The following is a 23,798-nucleotide window of genomic DNA, read 5'->3' as shown; positions in this document are numbered from 1 at the left end:
AATGGTGAGCATCTTATTTCTGTTCCCCCAGGGAGAGGCCTATTTGTGGTTGGAAAGCCTACTGTGATGAGCCTCTTGGTTGGGTGGGGTGTTAACCCCGCAGGGGCATGCTCAGGGGGCCACTAACTGCCTTCTGCTGGGGGTGGGTTTGGTAAGATGTGTGCGGGGTGGGATGTGTATGTGGGAAGAGTGAGTGATGGGCATCTCAGCTTCTGCTTCAAGACACTGAGTCTCAAACCTTGCAAGCTGGCGCTAGAATCCCAGGGAGCTTGTTAAATCCAAATGCCTAGGCCCTAGCCACAGAGATCCTGACTGAGTAGGTCTGGGGTGGGGCCTGTGCAGTTGTCTGTTAACAGACTTTCTGAGTGATTCACAAGTGCACCAATCCTTACTACTCTAAATCATGCACCTAGAATGGCATGCACAATGCTGGTAGAATGTGAGATGGGGCATATGGATAAATACTTTTAATAAGAATGCATTTTAATATTTAAAAATATAGAACTGACATATATGCTGTCACTTAGGACAGACAGGTCAGTATTAAAATTTTTTAAAGGGAATCAATTTAAGAAATTAAAAAATTTCATTTAAGAATTAAAGAATTTAAAGAAAAATTAAGCAAATATACTATGTATACGGGTGGTACTTGCAATACGGCCAAAATTATATAGGTGGTACTCTGGTGTGAGATGTTTGGTAAAACCAAAACCACAGAAACCAAACCAGTTGCCGTCAGGTTGATTCCAACTCATGGTGGCCCCATGTGTTTCAGAGTAGAACTGCTCCATAGGGTGCTCAATGGCTGTGATCTTTTGGAATTAGATTGCCAGGCCTTTCTTCCAAGGCACCTTTGGGTAGACTTGAACCTCCAACCTTTCAGTTCGTAGCTGAGCACTTAACCGTTTGCCCCACCCAGGGACAGCTCTTTGGTAAACCCGACCCAATATAAATGTCAAACAGATATTTAAAGACTATCAGATTGAAGGGGTGCTCACATGCCCGCAAGCAGTCTTATGGTATAGATGGGGCATTGCCTCAGGGCAGCACCTGGAGCGAAGAGGAGAGACTGGGGGAGACTTGGCTGGGGTGGGAGTAGGGGGTGGAAGGAATGTGGGAGGCTAAGTTGGAACTTGTGTTTGTGAAGCCCTGCCCGCTACCTCTGACTGCGCTCTCCCTTGCCATGTCAGTGGGATGGGGAAATGGGAGGGCAGAATGAAGCCAAAATGTGTTCCCAGGGGCAAGGAGGATGAATTCACTAAGGCTTTGGAAAGTGCCAAGTGTTGTTAAATCCCATGTCACTCTCCCTGGGGCAGCTGTTTACCATTTATTCCTTGGCCAGATCTGGCCCATAGGCCTCCCCTCAGCGGGCCTGGGAGACTCACAAGGGGAAGGTGAGGGAATGTGTCTGGAGAGAGGGTCTGGGTGGGAAAGACTCTCCCAGTTCAGCCCAGACCTGGGATGACTTTAGCTCCTAAGTCCCTCTCAGGTCTGTGTGGCCTCAGATCTCTGTGCAAGGAGGGGATGCGGTGCAGGTTTCTTGAACCCCTTGTCCCTGCTGTTTGAGCATCTTAGTTCAGGGACTGGTAGCTGTGACCAGGTGAGGGTCGTGAGGGGTCCTGTCAGGTGGGTGTCCGTGTTTGGAAATCCCCACTTTCTTTCCCTTGCCCAGTGGGGATTCTTGAAGTTTGAAAACAAAAGCCTTCAGGACCTGAGGGAGAGGAGCCTGAATGGCTGACCGAGAGGCAGTGGGATGGAGTGAGAAAGGGCCGCTCAGTCAGCCCTTTTCCCCCAGCAGATGCATGGGCATGTTGTGTGAGGTACGTTTTACTGATTGCTTACATGTGCCAGGCTCTCTGAGCCCTTACAGGACTGTCTCGTTTTTGATGAATTCTGTACGTGGGAGGCCTACTTGGAGAAGGGGCCTGGAGAGAGAGCCAGGGCGCAGGCAAGCTCCCGGGCCTTTCTCCACAGTGGAGCGGGGCCATCATCAGACCCACTCGCCCCACTGTTGTCACTCCAGAGGTGCCAGAGGGGGCATCTTCCTGGCAACCAGGCAATTGTTGTAACTATTGCTGCATTTCTTGATTTTTTTTTTTTTCTAGGAAATTTACCAAGTTTTGGCCCAGGGGTTTACATTTCCCACCCCCTAGCAAAAGCTTTCACTATTCAAGCTCCAAATGGAAGCAACTGAGGCTATAATTACACCGGCATTAGCTCAGGAACATGCTGAGAGGAGCGGGAACAGAGCACCTGGGGAACCTAAAAGCAGCCACAGGCCTAAATTAGCTGCTGTTCCCTTTTGCAGTTGTCACCCTGCTCCTCTCTGGAGTCCTTCTCCAGCAGCCTCTCTCCTCCACCTCGGCCCCAGGCTGCTTCTCCTTCCCTCCCGCTAGCCAGCCGGCTTGACAGGTGCACCGAACGCGAACGCGCAAGAACAACTTGGCTGGCTGGGAGAGCCCTTCCCACAGAGGCACTCTCCCCGGAATAGCCTGGGGGTTGACAGGCATCCTTAGGTCCTTGCCTGAGCCTGCAGAATGGTTGGATAGCAGTTGAGGAAATGGCTTGGGAGGCCAAATGCCCTGATGTGGTGACAGGGCTCTGCCTTTATCTAATCCTTGTATAGCTCCCGGTGCCGTCTCTGGACATGGCCTCTTTCGGTCTCTCTCTCCAGCTATCTTGAATTTCAGTTCCTCCCAGCCATTGCCCCTGCTGTTCCCTCTGCCAGGAGTCCCTTTCTGCTTGTTTGGCTTCCTCTTACTTATCCTTTAGATTTCAGCAGAGATGCCACTTCCTCCCTGATGCCTGCCTTGACCCCCCGTGTCTGGGCATGATGCTTTCCTCTGTGCCTTTACAGCACCCTGCACCTCCCTGACATGGAACTTCACACTGGTGTTGCCTGCTCCTTTGTGTCCCCAGCTATGTCTCACTTAGGGCGGTAACCCCACTGTCTGAGGACATGCCTGGCGCATAGTAAAAACAAAACAAAACAAGAATCAGTTGCTGTAAAGTTGATTTTAACTCATGGTGACCCCACGGGTGTCAGAGTAGAACTGTGCCACATGGGGTTTTCAACGACTGATTTTTCAGAAGGAGGTCACCATGCCTTTTTTCTAAGGCACATCTGGAGGGACTTGAACCTCCAATGTTTTGGTTAGCAGCTGAGTGCAGTAACTGTTCGCACACCCAGGCAGATAATATTGTTGTTAGCTGCCATCAAGTCAGTCCCCGACTCATGGTAACCCCATGTGTTGCAGAGTAGAACTACTCCATAGGGTTTTGTTATCTGTAATCTTTACAGAAGCAGATCACCAGGCCTTTCTTCCACAGGCACATAATACCAAAAAACCAAACCTGTTGCTGTCAAGTCGATTCTGACTCACAGCGACCCTATAGGACAGAATAGAACAGCCCCATAGGGTTTCCAAGGTGCGGCCAGTGGATTCGAGCTGCTGACCTTTTTTTTTTTTTTTAATTTTTTCCCATACAAAAATTTATACATACATTGTTGTGTGACCCTAATTGTTCTCCCCATACTGTGATAGCACCCTCCTCCTTTACACGCCTGATTCCCCATGTCCATTCAACCAGCTCCTAACCCTCTCTGCCTTCCCATCTCACCTCTGGACGGAAGCTGCCCGTTTAGTCTCTTGTCTCTACTTGAGCTAAGAGGCACACGTCTCACGAGTATCGCTTTATGTCCCACAGTCCAGTCCAATCCCTGTTTGAAGAGTTGGCCTTGGAAATTGTTTTCGTTCTGGGCTGATAGAGAATCCAGGGGCCGTGCTTTCCGGGGTTCCTCCAGTCTCATTGAACTGCTGACCTTTTGATTAGCAGCCAAGCTCTTAACCACTCCGCCACCAGGGCACATAATAGGCTCTCGATAAAAATTTGTTAATTGAACGGTTAGGCAAACATATCTGACGTTGTCTCCCTTTCTGCCTTAATTTCCTTTTTATTTTTAGAGCAAGAAAAGAGGGAACTTCTTTCTTTCTGCCTTTATAGGGCTGTTGTTCATCGATCATCCCCCATCTTCCACTTCTGGGCGGTGCCCCACATTGGTACTTGATTATACAATAAAACCTGCGAAAGCCAGAACCTGTGTAAGGGGGAAACCTGTCAGAGAAGGAAAACGAAAATATTTTCCCCTAAAACGAGTGATAGAAAAGTGGTAAGAGCCCAGGGGCAAGGATGAGAAGGCAGGAGGGGGCAGGAAAGCTGGTAATGGGGAACCCAAGGTCGAGAAGGGGAGAGTGTTGACATGTCGGGTTGGCAACCAGTGTCACAAAACAATATGTATGTTGTTTAATGAGAAAATAGTTTGCTCTGTAAACCTTCATCTAAAGTACAATAAAAAAAATTAAAAAGAAAAGTGGTAAGACTGCATCCTGTCAAAGGTGGAAAACTTGCGAGACCCCGAAAAATAAGGCCCTCCCGTTGAATTCCAGTTCTCCAGGTTTCACTGTATATAGTCTTGTATTGACCAAGGTTGCCAACTTAGTATCAGTTTTGCTTCCTTAATAATGTTAGTTAACATTTATTGAGCACTTATTATAAACTATACACTGTTCTAAGTGCGTTTATTCTTTCACTCATCAAACGTTTATTGAGTACCTACCTTGTGCCAGGACCTGTACTGGGTACTGTGGATACAGCAGAGAGCACAACAAAGCCCCTGCTCTCATAGAGTTTATATTTGATACAAACAAATACATTAGTGAATATCCAGTGTGGCAGATGGTGATGAGTATGTGGGAAAAATAACTCAGGGTAAGGAGTAAAGGGAATGAGGGAAGGTGGTTGTTATTATGTAAAGTGTGGTCAGGAAGGATTCTCAGATAAGGTAACATTTGATGAGCAGAGACTTGAGAGAGGGGAGGAAAAGAGCACGGTGGTTATGGGGGTCGGGGGAGCCTTCCAGTCAGAGAGAGAACAGCAAGTACAAAGGCCTTGAGGGCAGGCCATGTTTGGTGTGCTCCAGGAAGAGCAAGGAGGCCAGCGTGGCTGGAATGGAGTGAGCCGGGGGAAAGTAGTAGGAGAAAAGCTCTGAAAGGTAGAGGGGGTGAGATCATATGGCCTTAGCCAGAGAGCAGTGCTGGCTGATATAAATACAATATGTATCACATTTGTGATTTAAATTTTCTAGTAGCCACATGAACAAAGAAAAAAGAAACAGGTGAAATTAATTTTAGTAATACATTTGTTTAGCACAACATTTCCAAAATATTATCGCTTTAACATGTAATCAAGGTAAAAATAGATTAATGAGATATTTTGCATTCTTTTTCTTATTCAGTTTTTAAAATCTGGTGGCACCTCTTATTTCAGACCAGCCACGTTTCAAGTTCAGTAGCTACAAATGGCTAGCTACTACTGTAGTGGGCAGTGTAGATGTAGACCCTCATAGTCCACGCTAAGGACTTTTGCTCTGCATGAGATTGGGAAGCCCATGGAAGCTTTGGGGCCTAGCTCTGCCTTAGGTGTTGGAAGGTCCGCTCCAGCTGCTGTGTGATGTTGTGGGGCAGGGGTGGGGTGTGAGGAGTCGGGACACCAGCAAGGAGGCTCTTTTTTTTTTTTTGTTAGTTGAACTTTAGATGAAGGTTTACAGAACAAACTAACTTCTCATTAAACAGTACATATATTGTTTGATGACATTGGTTAACAACCCTGTGACATGTCAGTACTCTCCCTTCTCAGCCTTGGGTTCCCTGTTACCAGCTTTCCTGTCCCTTCCTGGGCTGGTGTACCCCTTTAGTCTCATTTTGTCCTATGGGTCTGTCTAATCTTTGGCTTAAAGGTGAACCTCAGGAGTGACTTCGTTATTGGGCGAAAAGGGTGTCTGGGGGCCATACTCTCAGGGTTTCTCCAGTCTCTTTCAGGCCAGTAAGTCTGGTCTTTTTTTGTGAGTTAGAATTGTGTTCTACATTTTTCTCCAGCTCTGTCCAGGACCCTGTATTGTGATCCCTGTCAGAGCAGTCAGTGGTGGTAGCTGGGCACCATCTAGTTGTCGTGAACTCAGTCTGGTGGAGGCTGTGGTAGTGGTGGTCTGTCAGTCCTTTGGACTAATCTTTCCCCTGTGTTTTTAGTTTTCTTCATTCTCCCTTGCTCCTGAAGGGGTGAGACCAGTGGAGTATCTTAGGTGGCTGCTCACAGGCTTTTAAGACCCCAGACACTACTCACCAAAGTAGAATGTAGAACATTTTCTTTATGTTATGCCAATTGAGCTAGATGTCCCCTGAGACCATGCTCCCCACAGCCCTCAGCCCAGTAATTCGGTCCCTAAGGGAGTTTGGATTTATCCATGGAACTTCCATGACCTTACCCTGAACAAGTTGTGCTGGCTTCCCCAGTTTTTGTGTACTGCCTTACCCTTCACCAAAGTTACCGCTTATCTACTGTCTATTTAGTGTTTTTCCACCCCCACCCCTCCCATCCCTCCTAACCATCAAAGATCGTTTCTTTTTGTGTGTAAACCTTTTCATGAGTTTTTATAGTAGTGGTCTCATACAATATTTGTCCTTTTGTGATTGACTTATTTCACTTAGCACAATGCCCTCCAGATTCATCCATGTTGTGAGATGCTTCGAAGATTCATCATTGTTCTTTCTCGTTGCATAGTACTCCATTGTGTGCATGTACCATAGTTTGTTTTTCCATTCATCTGTTGATGAGCATCTAGGTCGTTTCCATCTTTTTGCAATTGTCAACAATGCTGCAATGAACAGGGGTGTGCATATGTTTATTTGTGTGATGGATTTTGTTTCTCAGGATATATTCCAAGGACTGGGATTGCGGGATCATATGGTATTTCTATTTCTAGCTTTCTAAGGACATGCTATATCGTTTTCCAAAATGGTTGTACCATTTTGCATTCCCATCAGCAGTGCGTAAGACTTCCAGTCTCCTCGTGTTATTTTCTGTTTTTTTGATTCATGCCAGTAATGCCAGGGTGAGATGGTATCTCATTGTGGTTTTGATTTACATTTCTCTAATGGCTAGTGATGATGAGCATTTCCTCATGTGTCTGTTGGCTGCTGGTATGCCTTCTTTGGTAAAGTGTCTGTTCATTTCCTTTGCCCATTTCTTAATTGGATTATTTGTCTTTTTGTTGTAGATGTGTTGGATTTTCCTGTAGATTTGAGCAATTAGACCTTTGTGGGATTTGTAATAGCCAAAAATTTTTTTTCAGTCTGTAGGTTCTCTTTTTCCTCTTTTGTTGAAGTCGTTTGATGAGCATAAGTGTTTAATTTTTAGAAGATCCCAGTTACCTAGCTTATCTTCTGGAGTTTGTATGTTGTTAGTTATGGTTTGTATCCTAATACCATGTATTAGGGTCTCTAGTGTTGATCCTATTTTTCTTCTATGATCTTTATAGTTTTTTGTTTTATATTTAGGTCTTTGATCCATTTGAATTAGTTTTTGTGTATGATGTGAGGTATGGGTCCTATTTCATTTTTTTGCAGATGGGCATCCAATTTTGCCAGCATCATTTGTTAAAAAGATTGTCTTTTCCCCATTTGATGGACTTTGGGCCCTTATCGAAGATCAGGTGACTGTAGGTGGATGGATTTACATCTGGGTTCTCGATTCCATTCCATTGGCCAACGTATCTGTCGTTGCACCGGTACCAAGATGTTTTGACTACTGTAGCTGTACAGTAGGTTCTGAGTCAGGTAGTGTGAGTCCTCCTACTTTATTCTTCTTCTTCAATAATGCTTTACTTATCTGGGGACTCTTCCCTTTCCGTTTAAAGTTCATGATTATTTTTTCCAACTCTTTAAAGAATGTTGTTGGTATTTGGATTGGGATTGCATTGTATTTGTAGATTGCTTTGGGTAGAATTATCATTTTCACAATGTTGAGTCTACCTATCCATGAGCATGGTATATTTTTCCATTTATGTAGATCTCTTTTGTTTGCTTACAGTAGTGTTTTGTAGTTTTCTTTGTATAGGTCTTTTACATCCCTGGTTAGATTTACTCCTAAATATTTTATTTTTTTAGGGGCTGTTATAAATGGTATTGTTTTCCTGACTTCAGCAAGGAGGCTATTACAATAATTTAGGCAAACAATGGTGGCAGCCTGGACGAAGGTGGTAGCAGTGGTGGTGGTGAGAAGTGACCAGATTTTGGATATACTTTGAAGGTAGAACTTCCAAGTTTTTCTGACATGGTACATGAAGGGGTGAGGAGTCAAGGAAGCACCAAGATTTTTGGTCTAACAACTGGAAGGATATGGGGAAGACTGTAGGTGAGGCAGGAGACAGTCTTGGGGGAAAACAGGGTTTGGTTTTGGACATGGTAAGTCTGAGCTGCAGGTAGAGTTGTTGAGTGGGCAGTTGGACGGAAGCATCTGGAGTTCAGGGGAGAGTTCTGGTCTAGAGATATAAGTGTAGGAGTTAACAGCATGGTGGTGGTATTTAAGGTTGTGAGACTAGATGAGATCCCTAGGGAATGGGTAGAGAGAGAGAGAGAGAGAGAGAGAGAGAGAGAGAGAAGAGATGGACTGAGCTCCAGGGCACCCCAGTGTCAAGAAGTTGTGGAAAGGAGGAGCAAGCATCAAACTAGGCTGAGAAGGAGAGCCCAGGGAGGCAGCAGGAATATAGAAGAAGTGGAAAGTAAGCGAGGAAAGGGGTTTAGGAAGGAGGGAGTGATCGATTGTGTCAGACGCTGCTGATGGGCTGAGTAAGGTGAGACCTGAGGATTTCCAATTGTTGACAAAAGGTCTTTCTGTGGAGAGGTGGAGGCAAACACCAGGCTGGAGTAGGGTCAAGAGAGAATGGGAGGAGAAAAATGAGACAACTGGGTCAAGTAACTTGTTTGACAGACAACTTGTTTAAGGCATCTTACTTTAAAGGGGAGCAAAAAAATGGGGTGGTATGTTGAGGGGGGCATATGGTCACAAGGAGGTCTTTTTTTAAAGATGAACAATGTAATAGCTGATGGGAATGATCCAGTAGACAGGGCAAAACTACTATGTGGGAGAGAGAAAAGGATTATGAACTATCTCACTCATGCTCACAACAACCCTATGAGGTAGGTTCTATTTTACAGAAAAGGAAACTGCAGTAAAGGTTTAGTAAGGTTCAGTAACTTGCCTCAGGTCACACAGCTAATCAGAGCAGAGCCAGAAGTTGAACTCAGATGATGCAATTCTAGAAGGCCCAGCCTTCACCACTCTGCTGTATTGCCTCTTGGTTTCCTAGCTAGATTTGTAGGCTCTTTGAGAGTAGAATACACTTTTATATCCAACACAACACCTAGCAGAGGACTGTGCAGAGGTGAGGCTTGATAGCTCTTTAATGACCAAGAGATCAGAGCATGAGGAACTGGTTTAGAACTGTTCAGTAATTGCTGACATAAATGAGGGCAGTGTATGTATTGCATAGCAACCAAATCTGTTGCCGGTAGGATTTTGACCTGAGTAAGAAACAAACAGGAGTGCCCGGCTCAAAGATGGCGACGGACTGCACCACTTTGAATATGTGTTGCTCTAAATAGTCCTGCCAATAATCCAGTCTCCCACATGGATCCCGAATGTTTCAGGAGCCTGAAGTGGGAGATTGGATTATTGGCAGGCCTGTCAAGAGAGACACGCATTGGAAGTGGCGCAGTCAGCTGCCATCTTTTAGTGGGGCCCCTCTGTTTATTTTCTACTCTGGGTCAAAATCTGGAGGACATCAGGTTTGGTTGCTATGAAACGAGCGCATACTGCCCTCATTTACATCAGTAGTTACTGAACCGTTCTGAACTGATTCAAAACCTTGGCTGAAAATGCTCAGTCTCCTGGGCTAACTGGTGGGAGAGAAGGCATGATCTCTGCCTGGGTCCTTCCTGATGCCTTTTGGAGCCTTGAATGGAGGGGTGCTCAGTAAATATTGAAAAGCCTTTGTTGGATTGATGGAGAATGAATAAAAGGGTTATAGGTCATCCTAGATCTTCAGCTGATGGTTCTCCCTGGTGCACTGTGGTGCTGATCTGGGATCTGGTGTGGGCTCAGGTTTGCTACCAGTGCTCTGGGTGACCTTGGGCAAACCACCTGCCCACTCCAGGACTCAGTTTTCTTATCTATAAAATAAGGAGGTTGAATTAGATGATCTCCCAGTGCTGCTCCCATCCGGCTCTTACTAGAATGTCTCAGGAAGGCACTTGCGGGCTGAATTCCTGCCCCCCTCCCTTCTGCCTGTCCTCAGGATGGCCAACAGGTGCACTGTAGGTGGGCATTGGCTGCTGGTGGGCCTGGTGGGTGTGCCATGTGTCCCTCCTCAGAACAAGTGTGACTTGTGGGGTGGAGGCAGCCGTCACAGAGGGAACGTGATTCCTGGGAATCCTGCTTGTTCAGTGCCCAAGGGCAGTGGCACAAAACTCAAAGGCCATGGCACTGGCCCCAAAGTCTCAGCATCCCTGCCCTTTGGTTGGTTATGTGATGGGCCCTGTTAGAGTTCTGGCTGTGCTTCAGCCTTGCCGGGTCACTGCTGGCACTCCTAGCCCAGTGCTTCTCCATAGGTAGCAGTAGCATCCTGCTTCCCGTGGCCAAAAAAAGACCGAACCCAACTGCCGTCAAGTCGATTCTGACTCATAGCTATACTTTAGAATGGAGTAGAACTTCCCCATAGGGTTTCCAAAACTGTTAATCTTTATGGAAGCAGACTGCTACATGTTTCTCCCGAAGAACAGCTGGTGGGTTTGAACTGCCAACCTTTTGGTTAGCAGCCGATTGCTCTAACCAGGGCTTCTTCCTCCCCACCCTGAGAGAGCTTTTTGAGCCATGTGGGACAGTTTTTGTGTCTCAATGGTAGGCAGGAGGATGGTGGTAGTGTTGCTATTGGCATTTTGTACACTGGAGCCAGGGATGCTGAAGATCCCGTAAGGAATTGTCTCATTCTAAATGCCAGTGACACCCTCTGACTGGACGCACTGCTCCAGTGTGCTGCTGGGGATGCAGTGTGCAGTTTGAGGAGTGATGGGGCAGTGGTTCAGGGGCTCTGGGGGCCAGTCTTGGCTCAGCTGCTGCCTAGTTGTGTGATCTTGAGCCAGTCAATTTATTTGCCCATCTCTCACGTTTGTAAATGGGGCCATTCACACCTACTTGCTTGCCTTTTAGGCTTGTGGTACATTTTAATTAAGACTTTGGATTAATAATCATCATCATAATAGTTCAAGATATATAGCTTACTTTGTGCCAGGTGCTGTCCTAAGCATTTTATGGACCTGTATATTAACTCATTTAATCCTTACCACAACCTTATGGGGTAGGTCCTATTAAGTTATCCCCATTTTGCACATGAGTAGAGTGAGGCAAAGAGCAGTCCCTGAAAGTGTGTTGAACAGTGGGAGGTGTCCCCCAGCACACGGGTGGCTGTGTTCTCTGCTGTGCCTGTGCGAGCCTCTGAACTGCTCGCTTCCTTCCCCCTCCAGGGACAGGGGCAGACCCGGTGGTCAGCGCCAAGAGCAACCACTGCCTGGATGCTGCCAAGGCCTGCAACCTGAACGACAATTGCAAGAAGCTGCGCTCCTCCTACATCTCCATCTGCAACCGTGAGATCTCACCCACCGAGCGCTGCAACCGCCGCAAGTGCCACAAGGCCCTGCGCCAGTTCTTTGACCGTGTGCCCAGCGAGTATACCTACCGCATGCTCTTCTGCTCCTGCCAAGACCAGGCGTGTGCTGAGCGCCGCCGGCAGACCATCCTGCCCAGCTGCTCCTACGAGGACAAGGAGAAGCCCAACTGCCTGGACCTCCGCAGCGTGTGCCGGACCGACCACCTATGCCGGTAAGAGCACCTGTCCCCTGCTCTGCTGCCTGCTCAGCTCTGAAGGGTGTCAGCAGGCAGGTGTGCTTGTTGCTTGGGTGGTGTTCTTCCTTCTCTGCCTTCTCTGGGGTTCGTTGGATTATGACCCTGAGCCCAGCAAAAGGAGTATCAAAAAGAGTTAAAACTAACTTGGGCATGTGCAAACTCAATTGTCATCCATTCATTTATCCATCCATCCACCCATTCACTCATTCGTCAGTCCATTCATTCATTCAGCACAGGTTGATTGTTTGCCTACTATGTGCCCAGCCTCATGCTGAGCACTGTGAGGGAAACCAAGATGAACACCCAAGCTTTTAATTTAAAATCAAAAGAACCTTGGAGTAAGAAGGGACCTTCAACCAATTTGGTCCCACTTCTAAAGGAATCCCCACCTAGTATTCCGACAGAGGTCATGTGGCTATCGGGGAAGGGGCTCTTGTCAATCAAAGAGGCAGCTCATTCCATAGTGAGAGCTGAGTCTGGCAAGCATTGGGGTGAAGCATGGGCTCTGGAGTCTGACAGTCCTGAATTTGAATCCCGACTTCCCCACTTACTAGGTAGGTGGCTTGAGCAAGTTTTTAAAAAGTTTCCTGAGCCTACATCCCTTAACTTGTAAAACAGGAATAAAATAACCTACCTCTCAGGGTTATTGTGAGAATTAGATTACATAATATGCATCAAAAGTTTAGCATAGAGCCTGGCATATATTAAATACTTAATAAATCTAGCCTAATTATTAGGAATTTTTTAAAAATTTTGTTTTTGTTATAGTGAGTTGAAATTTACTTTATAATTCTCATTTCTTCCCTATTTATTTGTTAAGCATTTATTGAGCCCCTACTGTGTGTAGTGCTCAGTTCTAAGCCTGGAAATCATAGGTGAACGTGATGTGCTCCAAAGATCACTCAGTCGAATACTGCTTTCTTCCCATTATTGCATACTGGCCAGACAAATGCAGTGCCTGTAGGGGTGGGGCAAAGTGGATCATTTTTGAGATGATTGGTCAGTAGAATGGACAGGACTGGGTGACTGGCTAAAAGCTCCCTGAAGGCAAGACCATTTCTGTTTTGTTAACTCTATATCCTAGTTCTGCACATAAGCCTGGCACATGCTGAGCATTCTGTAAACATTAGTTGAATGGAAAATGTTAATAGTGACCGTCATGTTTCCTGTTTCAATAACTATTGGGCAATGAGCCGTTCAGTGTGAGACATGCTGCATTTGAGGTTCCTGTGGGGTATCCCCGTGGCAAGGTCTGGGGGGCATTTGGACATGTGGGTCTGGAACTCAGTAAGGAGGCTGGAGTAGAGGGATGAGTTTGGGAGTTGTTGGACACCTTGCTGGTGATTAAAGCCACAGGAGTGAATGAAATGGTGTATGGAGGGTTGGTAGAGCCCAAGAGGAAGTCTAGGCTGGAGACACCTATGGATTTGGACCTCTTCTGTGTTTGGTGATAAGTGAAGCCATTGGTGTGGACAGAAAGGGCAGAACTCTGCTGGAAACACCAGTACTTAAGGGAGAGCACAGGAAGTGGAGCCTGAGAGGGAATGCTGGGGAGGTGGAAAGACAACAAAGAGAGAGTGCACCCAGAAACCAGAGGAGAAAGGGCTTTCTGGAGGAGGGAGTGGTGGAGACATGGTGCCTCACAGAGTGCCTGTGAGTGTGAGTGTGTGTGCGTGCGTGTGTGTGTATGTGTGGTGTATGCATTGTGTAGTGAGTGTGCACATTGTGTGTGCTGTGTGTGTGGCAGTTTGAAAGTCACTGGTGATGGTTCTGTGACCACTCTGAGTGGATTGGAGGGTGGAGGCCAGATTGCAGTGGAACAAGGAGTATCAGGGAAGGCAGAAGTAGAGGCAGTGGGTGTAAATCACCTTCTTGAGAAGAAAAGTAGGCAGGGGAAAAAGGGGACAGTGACAGCAGAGGAACGTGGGATGAGGGAGGGTTTCTGTGTAATATGGGAGAACTGGGGCCTGTGTGTACCCTGAAGGGGAAGGTGCTACTTTGTGTGGTTTGGAAAACACGTGGTGCTGGAGTTCAGAGAAGGGATCGGATCCCCAGAGCTAGCTGCAGAGCTCAGGGAAAGCTTTGTGAAGACAGTAGGATTTTCTGTTTTGCTTACTTGAAAATACAACATATTGCCTATAAAAACTGAGGTGATTTGAAAGAAAGCTATGTGTATGACAATGGAATGGTTAGAAATAGAAACTGAGAGCCCTAAAAAGGAGGAGGGAGCAATGTGGCAACAGTGTAATCTAGCAGTTACTGAGCTTGAGCTCTGAGCTTCCTGGTAGCTGAGGATAAAGGGGAAGCTTCATGGCCCACATAATTCCCAAAACACAATAGAAGGGAGCACAGTAAGTCTTAAATCAAGACACGTTCTCTCTGTCAAACAAAAGCAAATTTGGACTTAAATAACCAAACTAAACCTGTAGCCATTGAGTCAATTCTGACTCATAGTGACCCCATGTGTTACAGAATAGAACTGCTCCGTAGGGTTTTCTGTAATCTTTATGGAAGCAGATCACCAGGCCTTTCTTCTACGGTGCTGCTGGGTGGGTTTGAACTGCCAACCTTTAGGTTAGCAGTGGATCGCAAACTGTTTGCACACCACCCAGGCTCCTTGGACTTAGATAGGGAGAGGCTTTATTGAGAATGAAAGACTATTACAACAAGGAGAACACGCCGATCTCAGAGATCTCAGAAATCTGTAAGTGTCTCAGAATCAAACAGAAAAAGGCTTCTGTTTTAGGGTGAGGAGGGGCATACAGAGATTAGCAGGACCTTTTAGGCAGAAGCTGGACATGTAAGGGGAATGACCAGTGGGGTCTGATAGGAAAAATCAGGAGAAGGTGATGAGGGGGTCACATCGTACTTTCTTCAATGCCTGGCTTCTTCAGGCTGGAGGCAAGAAGAGGTCAGGGGCCTGTCGGGAAAAGAGGAGTCTGAGCAAAGTTTGGTCAAGACAAAGCAGAGGATAGGAAATGAGCGACTGTGAATGCTTGGTCACCTTCTTCTTCTGATGCTAACATGATCTTGTTGGATAGGCTCTTACACAGTGTACATGGATGACAGCATGCATGGACAAGGAACCAGGCCTTCACAGGAGCTGGTGAAGACCAGCAATGAGTCCAAGTCGAGGAGTGATGACAAGCCTGGAGCTTTCAAGACCCCATGCATTTGTGTAGGTGAGGAGCACCCATACAGCCAGATGACTGTGGGGAGCCTGGCAGTGGGAAGCCTGGAGTCAAGCGCCCCTCAGATGTCTGAACTAGGGGTCTTGAGCAGAGGAACGGCATGAATATCAGCATTCCCTTTATCAGCATTTTTTTTTTTTTTTGTTCTTGTTAGTTGCCATGGAGTTGGCTCCAACTCATGATGATTTTATGAAAAACAGAATGAAATGTTCCCTGGACTTGCACTATCTTCATGATCATTTGTATGTTTGAGTCCTTTGTTGAGGCTACTGTGTCAATCCATCTCATTGAGGGTTTCCTTCATTTTCATTGATCCTCTTCTTTACCAATCATGATGTCCTTTTCTAGTGCTTGGTATTTCCTACTGATGTGTCCAACGTAAGCAAGATGAAGTCTTACCACCCTTGCTTTAAAGAGCATTCTGGTTGTATTTCTTCTAAGACTCATTTGTTCTTCTGGCAGTCCATGCCAGTCTATCCAATATTCTGTATTCTTCACCAGCACTGCAATTCAAATGCATGAATTCTTCTTCTGTCTTCTTTTTTCATTGTCTAGCTTTTGCATACATATGAGGTGATTGAAAAGAGAGTGGCTTGGGTCAGGCACACCTTAGTCTTCAAAGTGATATCTTTGGTTTTTAAAACTGTAAAGAGGTCTTTTGCAGCAGATTTGCCCGATGCAGTACATCATTTGATTTCTTGACTGCTGCTTTCATGGACGTTGGTTGTTGATCCAAGTAGAATGGAATCCTTGACAGCTTCAGTTTTTTCTCCATAATGTTCTTTATTGATCCAGTTGTGAGGATTTCCATTTTCTTTACAGCATCATTTTAAGAAGAGATAATATAGTGTGACTTCTAAGGGGTCTGTGGCCCTGAGTGAGATAGGAGAGTTTGGAGCTGGTGAACTTGGTGGCTGTCATGGATTGAATTGTGTCCCCCAAAAAGATGTGTATCAATTTAGCTAGGGCATGATTCCCAATATTGTGTGATTGTCCACCATTTTGTCATCTGATGTGATTTTCCTATATGTTGTAAATCCTGTCTCTATGATGTTGATTAGTGACAGGTCATGTTAATGAGGCAAGACTCAATCGACAAAATTGGATTGTGTCTTGAGCCAGTCTCTTTTGAGATATAAAAGAGAAAAGCGAGCAGAGAGACAGAGGGGCCTCCTACCACCAAGAAAGGAATGCCAGGAGCATAGTGTGTCCTTTAGACCTGAGTTCCCTGCATCTGAGAAGCTCCTAGGCCAGGGGAAGATTGATGACAAGGACCTTTCTCCAGAGCTGACAGAGAGAGAAGGCCTTCCTCTGGAGCTGATGCCCTGAATTTGTACTTCTAGCCTCCTAGACTGTGAGAAAATAAACTTCTGTTTGTTGAAGCTATCCACTTGTGGTAATTCTGTTATAGCAGCGCTAGGTAACTAAGACAGGGGCTTACAGAAGGTCTGTTTCAAGAGACAGAGGTATTTTTACTTTTTTTCAGCCTGGTGGTGGTGGAAGCTTGGAACAGGAGACTTGAGTGATAAACTTTACATCATGGAACCAGAAACGTGTTTAAACAAGGCCAAGTATTAGGAGGGTCAAGGACTGAGGAATCCCAGGAGCAAAGTGTTGATAGTTTCCAAGAGGCACTTAGCCAAGCAGGTAGGCTGCAGGCTTTGGGATATAAATTTAAACAACAACTTCAGGGCATGTAAGAAGTGCTGTGTCTCCTAAATCATTGAATTAGGTGCACGATTCACTTTGTGAGGCCTGGCGTCATGAGTAGGGAATTCCAGTTGCTCCAGGATGTGGCTGGGTGATGCTGATCTAGAACCAGGGTATTCCTCCAATCCCACCTCCTCCTAACTCCCATCCCACCCAACTTGCTCATCCACGTGCAGATTTAAAGTATGATCCTGGAAGTGGTAGGACATGAATGAGGGTGGAACCTGGGTTAAGGATAAATCTGGTAGGAGCCTGGGGGAGTATTACAGAATGGTGAAGTATCCTTTAGAGAGCTTTGCCTATGACTCAGAGTTGAGGTCTGGGATGGGTTGGGGGAGATGGTGTGGAGACAAACACACAGAGATGACTGGTGGCCAATGGAGGTGGTTGCTGTGGTGGCCCTGGAGCCAGGTGACCTGTCTTCTCTCCTTGCTCTGCTCCTGGTCTCCCAAATGGTCCTGATGGGCCATTTCACTCCTTGTGACCTCAGTTTCTTTATTGCTCAAACAAGGATGCTCAGTCAACTTGTCTTCAAGGACCTTTACAGCTCTGTGGTTCTGATTCTTTTGAAGTAGTTTTCCAGTCTGCCTTCTCCCCCTGCTCCTACCTTTTCCACTTGAGATTATATTACTGGAAAGATAATCTCTGGTATAAGAGGAAATGACCAGAGAAGCCTCTCAGTGTAGATTGTTTGGGAGGGTGTATTTGAAAGACCCTTCTCCCTGTCTGTCCCACAGAGCAGGCCAGAAGGAGAAGAGTTGTCTTTTTTTCATGCTCTTCCAGGCCTGGCTTCCTAACCCATGTATTACTCTCCCCAGGGTACATGGTGGAGTTCAGGTGGCCCTGTGGGTCCTCAATGTTAGTACCAAGGGGCTGACAGGTGGCTTGAGAGGGACATCTGGAGAACAGAAACCTGTGCTCTAGGAAGGGACACTCCACAATGCTCTGGGAAGGGGTGTTCCACTGTGCTCTGGGAAGGTATATTCATTCCATTATGCTCTGGGAAGGAACATTCCACTGTGCTCTGGGAAGGGGCATTTCACTGTGCTCTGGGAAGGGGCACTCCACTATGCTCTGGGAAGGGGCACTCCACTATGCTCTGGAAAGGAACATTCCAGTGTGCTCTGGGAAGGAACATTCCACTGTGCTCTGGGAAGGGGCACTCCACTATGCTCTGGAAAGGAAATTCCACTGTGCTCTGGAAAGGAACATTCCAATGTGCTCTGGGAAGGAACATTCCACTGTTCTCTGGGAAGGGGCACTCCACTGTGTTCTGGGAAGAGGCATTCTTCCTTCCATCTCCAGGTCTGGTTTCCTCTTGGTTTGTATTTTTCTTGCCAGTTGGCCAGGGTGGGTGTCACAGGTACAGATCTTTATTTTGAAAATGAGAGAGCCCAGTAGCATGGTAGCATGGTGTTTGGAACGGAAAATTGAGACCGCCCCCCCTCCCCCGAAAACCTTGCTTTCCTGGATACTTCACTGAATGAAGCTGGCCTTAATGAAGATCATGGAAAAGCCTCTCTGGGGGCTGACTCTTTGGAAATGAGACCCTCAGCCTTGAGTGTCACCCCAGAACGTGCCCTGTGCTCTAGTGCTGTAGTGCCCAGTCCTGACTTAGCTAGGCCCGTGAGGCCCCTCTACTCCCTCGTTCTGCTTGGGGAGTTGGCCCAGCTGTGCCTAGGCTTCTTGCTCAGTGAGTTCTGGCCCAGGATTCTTGGGGGGCAGCTCTGTCAGAGCTCACTTTACCTGGCACTGCATTAAAGCAAGTCCATTGATTTGCTGTGAGGTACACCTAGTGGCAAGCCTAATACATCACCTGTGTGATATTTAACAAACTCCATTGTGCTGTCTTATTAAATGTCACTAAGGATAAAGTGTTCGAGTCTCTCTTTGATCTGGGGTTCGCAGAAGGCTTCGATTAAACAAGGATATCTGCTTGCTGAATCCTGAGGGCTGTTGGAAGCACTTCTGAATCCTCTGTCCACCCTTTGGACCTAGATCAGTTTGGAGTCAGTGACAGAGGAAGTCAGTGACTGGAAGCTCACTTCTCTACCCATAGTTCCATCTGGTTTTGAAGTTGCATCCCCAGAGACCAAGCTCTGCCCTTTGCCTCTTGTCTGATTCACAGCCCATGAGCCTGTAGGGCTATAGACTTAATAAGCTAATGAAGAGTCTAGGGAAGACCAGGGGAGGCTTTTCCTTTAAAAGTCTTCTGACATGGAGTCTGGGAACCTCAGAGACCCTCTTGGAAAGAATTCATGGAATTTGGCCGAATTTTCTCACCCTAGCCTGCCCTCCCCGCCACCATGAGCCATGACCTACTTTTGTTTTGGTTAAAGCACAGTCTCTTAGTTTCCATCCTCTCAGGTTACACTCGTTGCAAGGATGGTCTAAAAAATTTTTTTAAGTGGTTTTTGGAGGGTTGTGGGAAGGATGGTTCTGTTGTCCTGTTGTCAACTGTGTCCCTTCAAGGCCTCATTTGGAAGAGGCCTACTGAAATGCCTTGTTTCTGTTGATTGGCCAAGAGTGTATAAATAGCTCCTTGCTGGCCCTGTGCCATATCCTGGGCTGTTGTTTAACCTCTGGGTGCTGAGGATGTATATAAATAGATGCAGCCTTGGGCTACCCTGGCAGCCTGGGCCCCTTACTGCTGTGGACAAGGTCCTTGTCCAGGGGATTGTTAGAAAGGCAGAGGGAGTTGGGCTCCCCCTCCCTGCCAGACTATCTTCAGAGGGTGGGAAGGAGTTCTTTTAGCAAACCCTCCCTCTTGTCTGGCTTAGTGAGTGTCTGCTATCTTTAGGCAGTGGGGATGAACAGGTCTAGGTTTTGATTCTTGGGTCCTTGAGGCTGTCCCTCAGCTTCTTTTTAACTGTCTACAGAGTACAATGACTGATGCTTTTAGCAGCTTATCTCTAAATGGCAGCAAATGATTATTTTCACAGGGGGCACAAATGTTTGGACTTGACTGCTAACCTAAAGGTTGGTGAGTTGAACCCACCCAGCAGAATTGAAGAAGAAAAGACCTGGCGATCTTGAAAGCCCTATAGAGCATAGTTCTACTCTGCATATATGGGGTCGCCATGAGTCGGAATCAACTCATTGGCAACTAACAGTAACAGATGGGCTGTGGGGCTTCCAAGCCTTTACTTCCTGTAAAGAAGAGGTCCTTAAAAATCTTGAAATTATAGTTAGAAGTTCTGTGTGTATTTTCTAGAGAGAAACTCAATGCTTTCATTAGATTTGCAAAGGGTTCCTTGAGCCCCCAAAAGCTTAAGAACCTATGCCTTCTCTAAATGACCAGCTCAGAGTGGATGCCTAGCGAAGGACTGTGAATCAACCTTCTGGATCATTTGCAAAGAGGACTGTGATTGATTAGTGTTGCCTGCCATGAGTGTGGGAGGGGCGGAATAGATACCCAGCTAGAGCCCAGCCAGTCATTCCTGGGGCCTGGTAGAGGTCCTTGCCCTCATGGCACTTATAGTCTAATGACAAGACTCTGTTTATTGCTTCTGGAATGGAAATAGAGCCACATTATAAATTAAGTGATAGTGTTTTCACTCAGGTTTTCTTGAAATCCCAATTCTCCTCTGCTACTACCAGGTCTCTGATGGCACTGGAGAGCAGCCCCTTCATGGGCCACAGACAGATGAACCTCCCTGAGGAGCCTGCCTGGCCTTGAGAAGAGCTCAGAACCCAACAGCTACATTCATTTCAGAGCAAAGCTATGCTCAGGAGTGCCAGTGGGTAAAGAAATCACCACATTCCTGAATAAAACCTAACTGCTAAGGTTTAAGGAGTCCCTGGGTAGTGCAAAGGGTTAATGTGCTTGGCTGCTAACAGAAAGGTTGGAGGTTCCATTCTACCTAGAGGCACTTCCTGAAGCAAGACCTGGTGATCTGCTTCTAGAAAATCAGCCATTGAAAACCCTGTGGAGCACAGTTCTACTCTGACACATATGGGGTCACCATGAGTTGGAGTTGACTCCACAGCAACTGTTTTTTTTTTTTTGCCAAGGTTGGTAGTAGAGGGAGACTGTCTTATGTGGGGAGGGACCATGAGATCCTAGTCCTACCAGACACTCTGAGATCCATCTTCCTCTTGGGGATCCCAGGCTGGTTCCTGTTACTGACTTCACTTGGGGCTCAACTCACCCTTAACATTGTGCAAAGGGTGTCCAAATGACTTCCTTGAATTTCCTGTGGTAAGTTAAGACAAAGCTGGAAAGTTTAACATTACTGACGGCTCTGGGGGAAATAAACAGAGAGAGAAGCTCCAACCTAGATATCTTAGCTCACAAGATATGGTTTCTTCATCTTCTTTCTTTGGCCACTACAGGAATGTTGGCACTGCTGGGCAGAGAGTGTCTTTAACCTTCACTATCCAGGGTGCTCTCAAGGTATCTGGGCTCCACAAAGCTCACATCCTAGAGAGACAAGGTGCACCCCTGTCTAGCTAGTGCTCCCACTTGTTGAGTTCTGCATGAGGACCCACTTCCTCTCTGTGTGGTTGTAAGGAGGAATGACCTATTTGGGGAGATGCCATTTATGCACAGGTTATCAGAATACAAGCTGGTAAGTTCATACCAAAGGCGTCACCTGCAATTATGTGTGTGTGTGTTTTCTTACACAGAAACAAGACTCAGTTTCAGTTACCCTGATCTTGCATTGCTCCCAGAGGGCTCCTTGATTAATTCTGCTCCCACTCATTGACATGGGCTCTCTCCCTGCCTAGAGTGCCACTTTCTCTCTTTTAAAACTAGTTGCTGTCGAGTTGACTACGACGTCATGGCGACCCCATGTGTGTCATAGTAGAACTATGCTCCATAGGGTTTTCAATGGCTTATTTTTTTTCAGAAGTAAACCACCAGGCCTTTCTTCCAAGGCACCTCAGAGTGGACTCAAACCTATAAGCTTTTGGTTAGCAGCTGAGCATGTTAATCATTTGCACCACCCTGGGACTCCTCCTCTTCCTTTGTTGTTGTTGTTAGGTGCCGTCGAGTTGCTTCCAACTCATAGCAACCCTATGTACAACAGAACAAACAAAACACTGGTCCTACACCATCCTCACAATCGTTGCTGTTTAAGCCCATTGTTGCAGCCACTGTGTCAATCCAAATCATTGAGGGTCTTCCTCTTTTCTGCTGATCCTCCACTTTACCAAGCATGATGCCTTTCCCCAGGAACTGGACCCTCTTGATAACATGTTCACCAATTCCTTTTGGTACAGTGACTCTTCCATCTTCTTTTGATGCTTCCTGTCTTGTCCAATATTTTGCCCATAGAATCCTTCAGTATTTCAACGCGAGGCTTGACTTTTTTCTTCAGTTCTTTCAGCTTGAGAAATGCCGAGTGTGTTCTTCCCTTTTGGTTTTCTAGTTCTAGGTCTTTGCACATTTCATTATAATACCTTACTTTGTCTTCTCGAGCTGCCCTTTGAAATCTTCTGTTCAGCTCTTTTACTTCATCATTTCTTCCATTCAGTTTAGCTGCTCTATGGTCAAGAGCAAGTTTCAGAGTCTCTTCTGACATCCACTTTGGCCTTTTCTTTCTTTCCTGTCTTTTTAATGACCTTTTGTTTTCTTCCTGTACGATGTCCTTAATGTCATCCCACAACTCGTCTGGTCTTCGGTCACTGGTATTCAATGTGTCAAATCTATTCTTGAGATGGTCTTTAAATTCAGGTGGGGTATACTCAAGGTTATATTTTGGCTCTTGTAAACTTGTTTTAATTTTCTTCTGCTTCAACTTGAACTTGCATAGGACCAAGTTCCGCAGTTGGCCCCGGCCTTGTTCTGACTGATGATATTGAGTTTCTCCATAGTCCCTTTCCACAGATGTAGTCATTTTGATTCCTGTGTATTCTCTGTGGCAAGGTCCACATGTATAGTCACCATTTATGTTGTTGAAAAAGGGTATTTGCAATATATAAGTTGTTATTCATTCACTACTCTTTTGTCAGTTTATCATACTGTGGTGAATTGCATGTTGCTGTGATGCTGGAAGTTATACCGCTGATATTTCAAATATCAGTAGGGTCACCTAGGGTGGATAGGTTTCAGCAGAGCTTCCAGACTAATACAGACTAGGAAGAAGGACCTGGCGGTCTACTACTGAAAAAACTGGCCAGTGAAAAACCTTATGAGTAGCAGTGGAACATTGTCTTCTATAGTACCAGAAGATAAGCCCCTCAGGTTGGAAGGCACTCAAAATATGACTGGTGAAGAACTGCCTCCTCAAAGTAGAGTCGACATTAATGATGTGGATGGATTTCAGGATCTTCATTTGCTGATGTGACATGACTCAAAATGAGAAGAGGAAGAAAAGCTGCAGACATCCATTAATAATTGGAATGTGGAATGTATGAAGCATGAATCTAGGAAAATTGGAAGTCATCAAAAATGAAATGGAACACATAAAGTTTGATATCCTAGGCATTAGTGAGCTGAAATGGACTGGTATTGGCCATTTTGAATCAGACAATCATATGATGTACTATGCTGGGAATGACAAATTGAAGAGGAATGACATCACATTTGTCATCAAAAAGAACATTTCAAGATCCATCCTGAAGTACAACACTGTCAGTGATAGGATAATATCCATAGGACTACAAGGAAGACCAGTTAATACCATTATTCAAATTTACACACCAACCACAATGCCAAAGATGAAGAAATTGAAGATTTTTACCAACTTCTGCAGTCTGAAATTGATCAAACATGCAGTCAAGATGCATTGTTAACTACTGGGGATTGGAATGAAAACGTTAGAAACAAAGGAGAAGGATGGGTAGTTGGAAAATATGGCCTTGGTGATCAAAACAATGCCGGAGATCGAATGATAGAATTTTGCAAGACCAACGACTTATTCATTGCAAATACTTTTCCTCTCCTTTACCTCTTGGTATTTGACCCTTCATTCGGCGCTTATTTTTTTTTTTTTTTAATATTTTATTGTACTTCAGGTGAAGGCTTACAGAACAGATAGTTTTTCATGTAACAGTAACACACGTGCTGTTTTATGACATTGGTTAACAACCCCACAACATTTTAACCCTCTAAATACTCAACTTTTTTCTTTTTTTTTTGGTGAAAATACACAT

At 45.8% G+C, this 23,798-nt stretch overlaps 1 protein-coding gene across 1 annotated transcript in view; it reads left to right on the top strand.

The window, feature by feature from the left end:
• The window catches only part of GFRA2 (GDNF family receptor alpha 2), a 101,593-nt gene that overhangs the window by 26,565 nt on the left and 51,230 nt on the right, over nt 1-23,798 (top strand). The window contains exon 3 of the mRNA XM_023736674.1: nt 11,418-11,772. Coding sequence (XP_023592442.1) covers nt 11,418-11,772 — 355 coding nt within the window. The remainder of the gene's footprint in view (nt 1-11,417; nt 11,773-23,798) is intronic.

This window comes from Trichechus manatus, unplaced genomic scaffold (assembly GCF_000243295.1).
Source record: "Trichechus manatus latirostris isolate Lorelei unplaced genomic scaffold, TriManLat1.0 scaffold00090, whole genome shotgun sequence".
NCBI classification, from domain to species: domain Eukaryota; kingdom Metazoa; phylum Chordata; class Mammalia; order Sirenia; family Trichechidae; genus Trichechus; species Trichechus manatus.
Note: the sequence above shows the minus strand (reverse complement) of the source record. Positions and strands in the feature narration are given on the sequence as shown.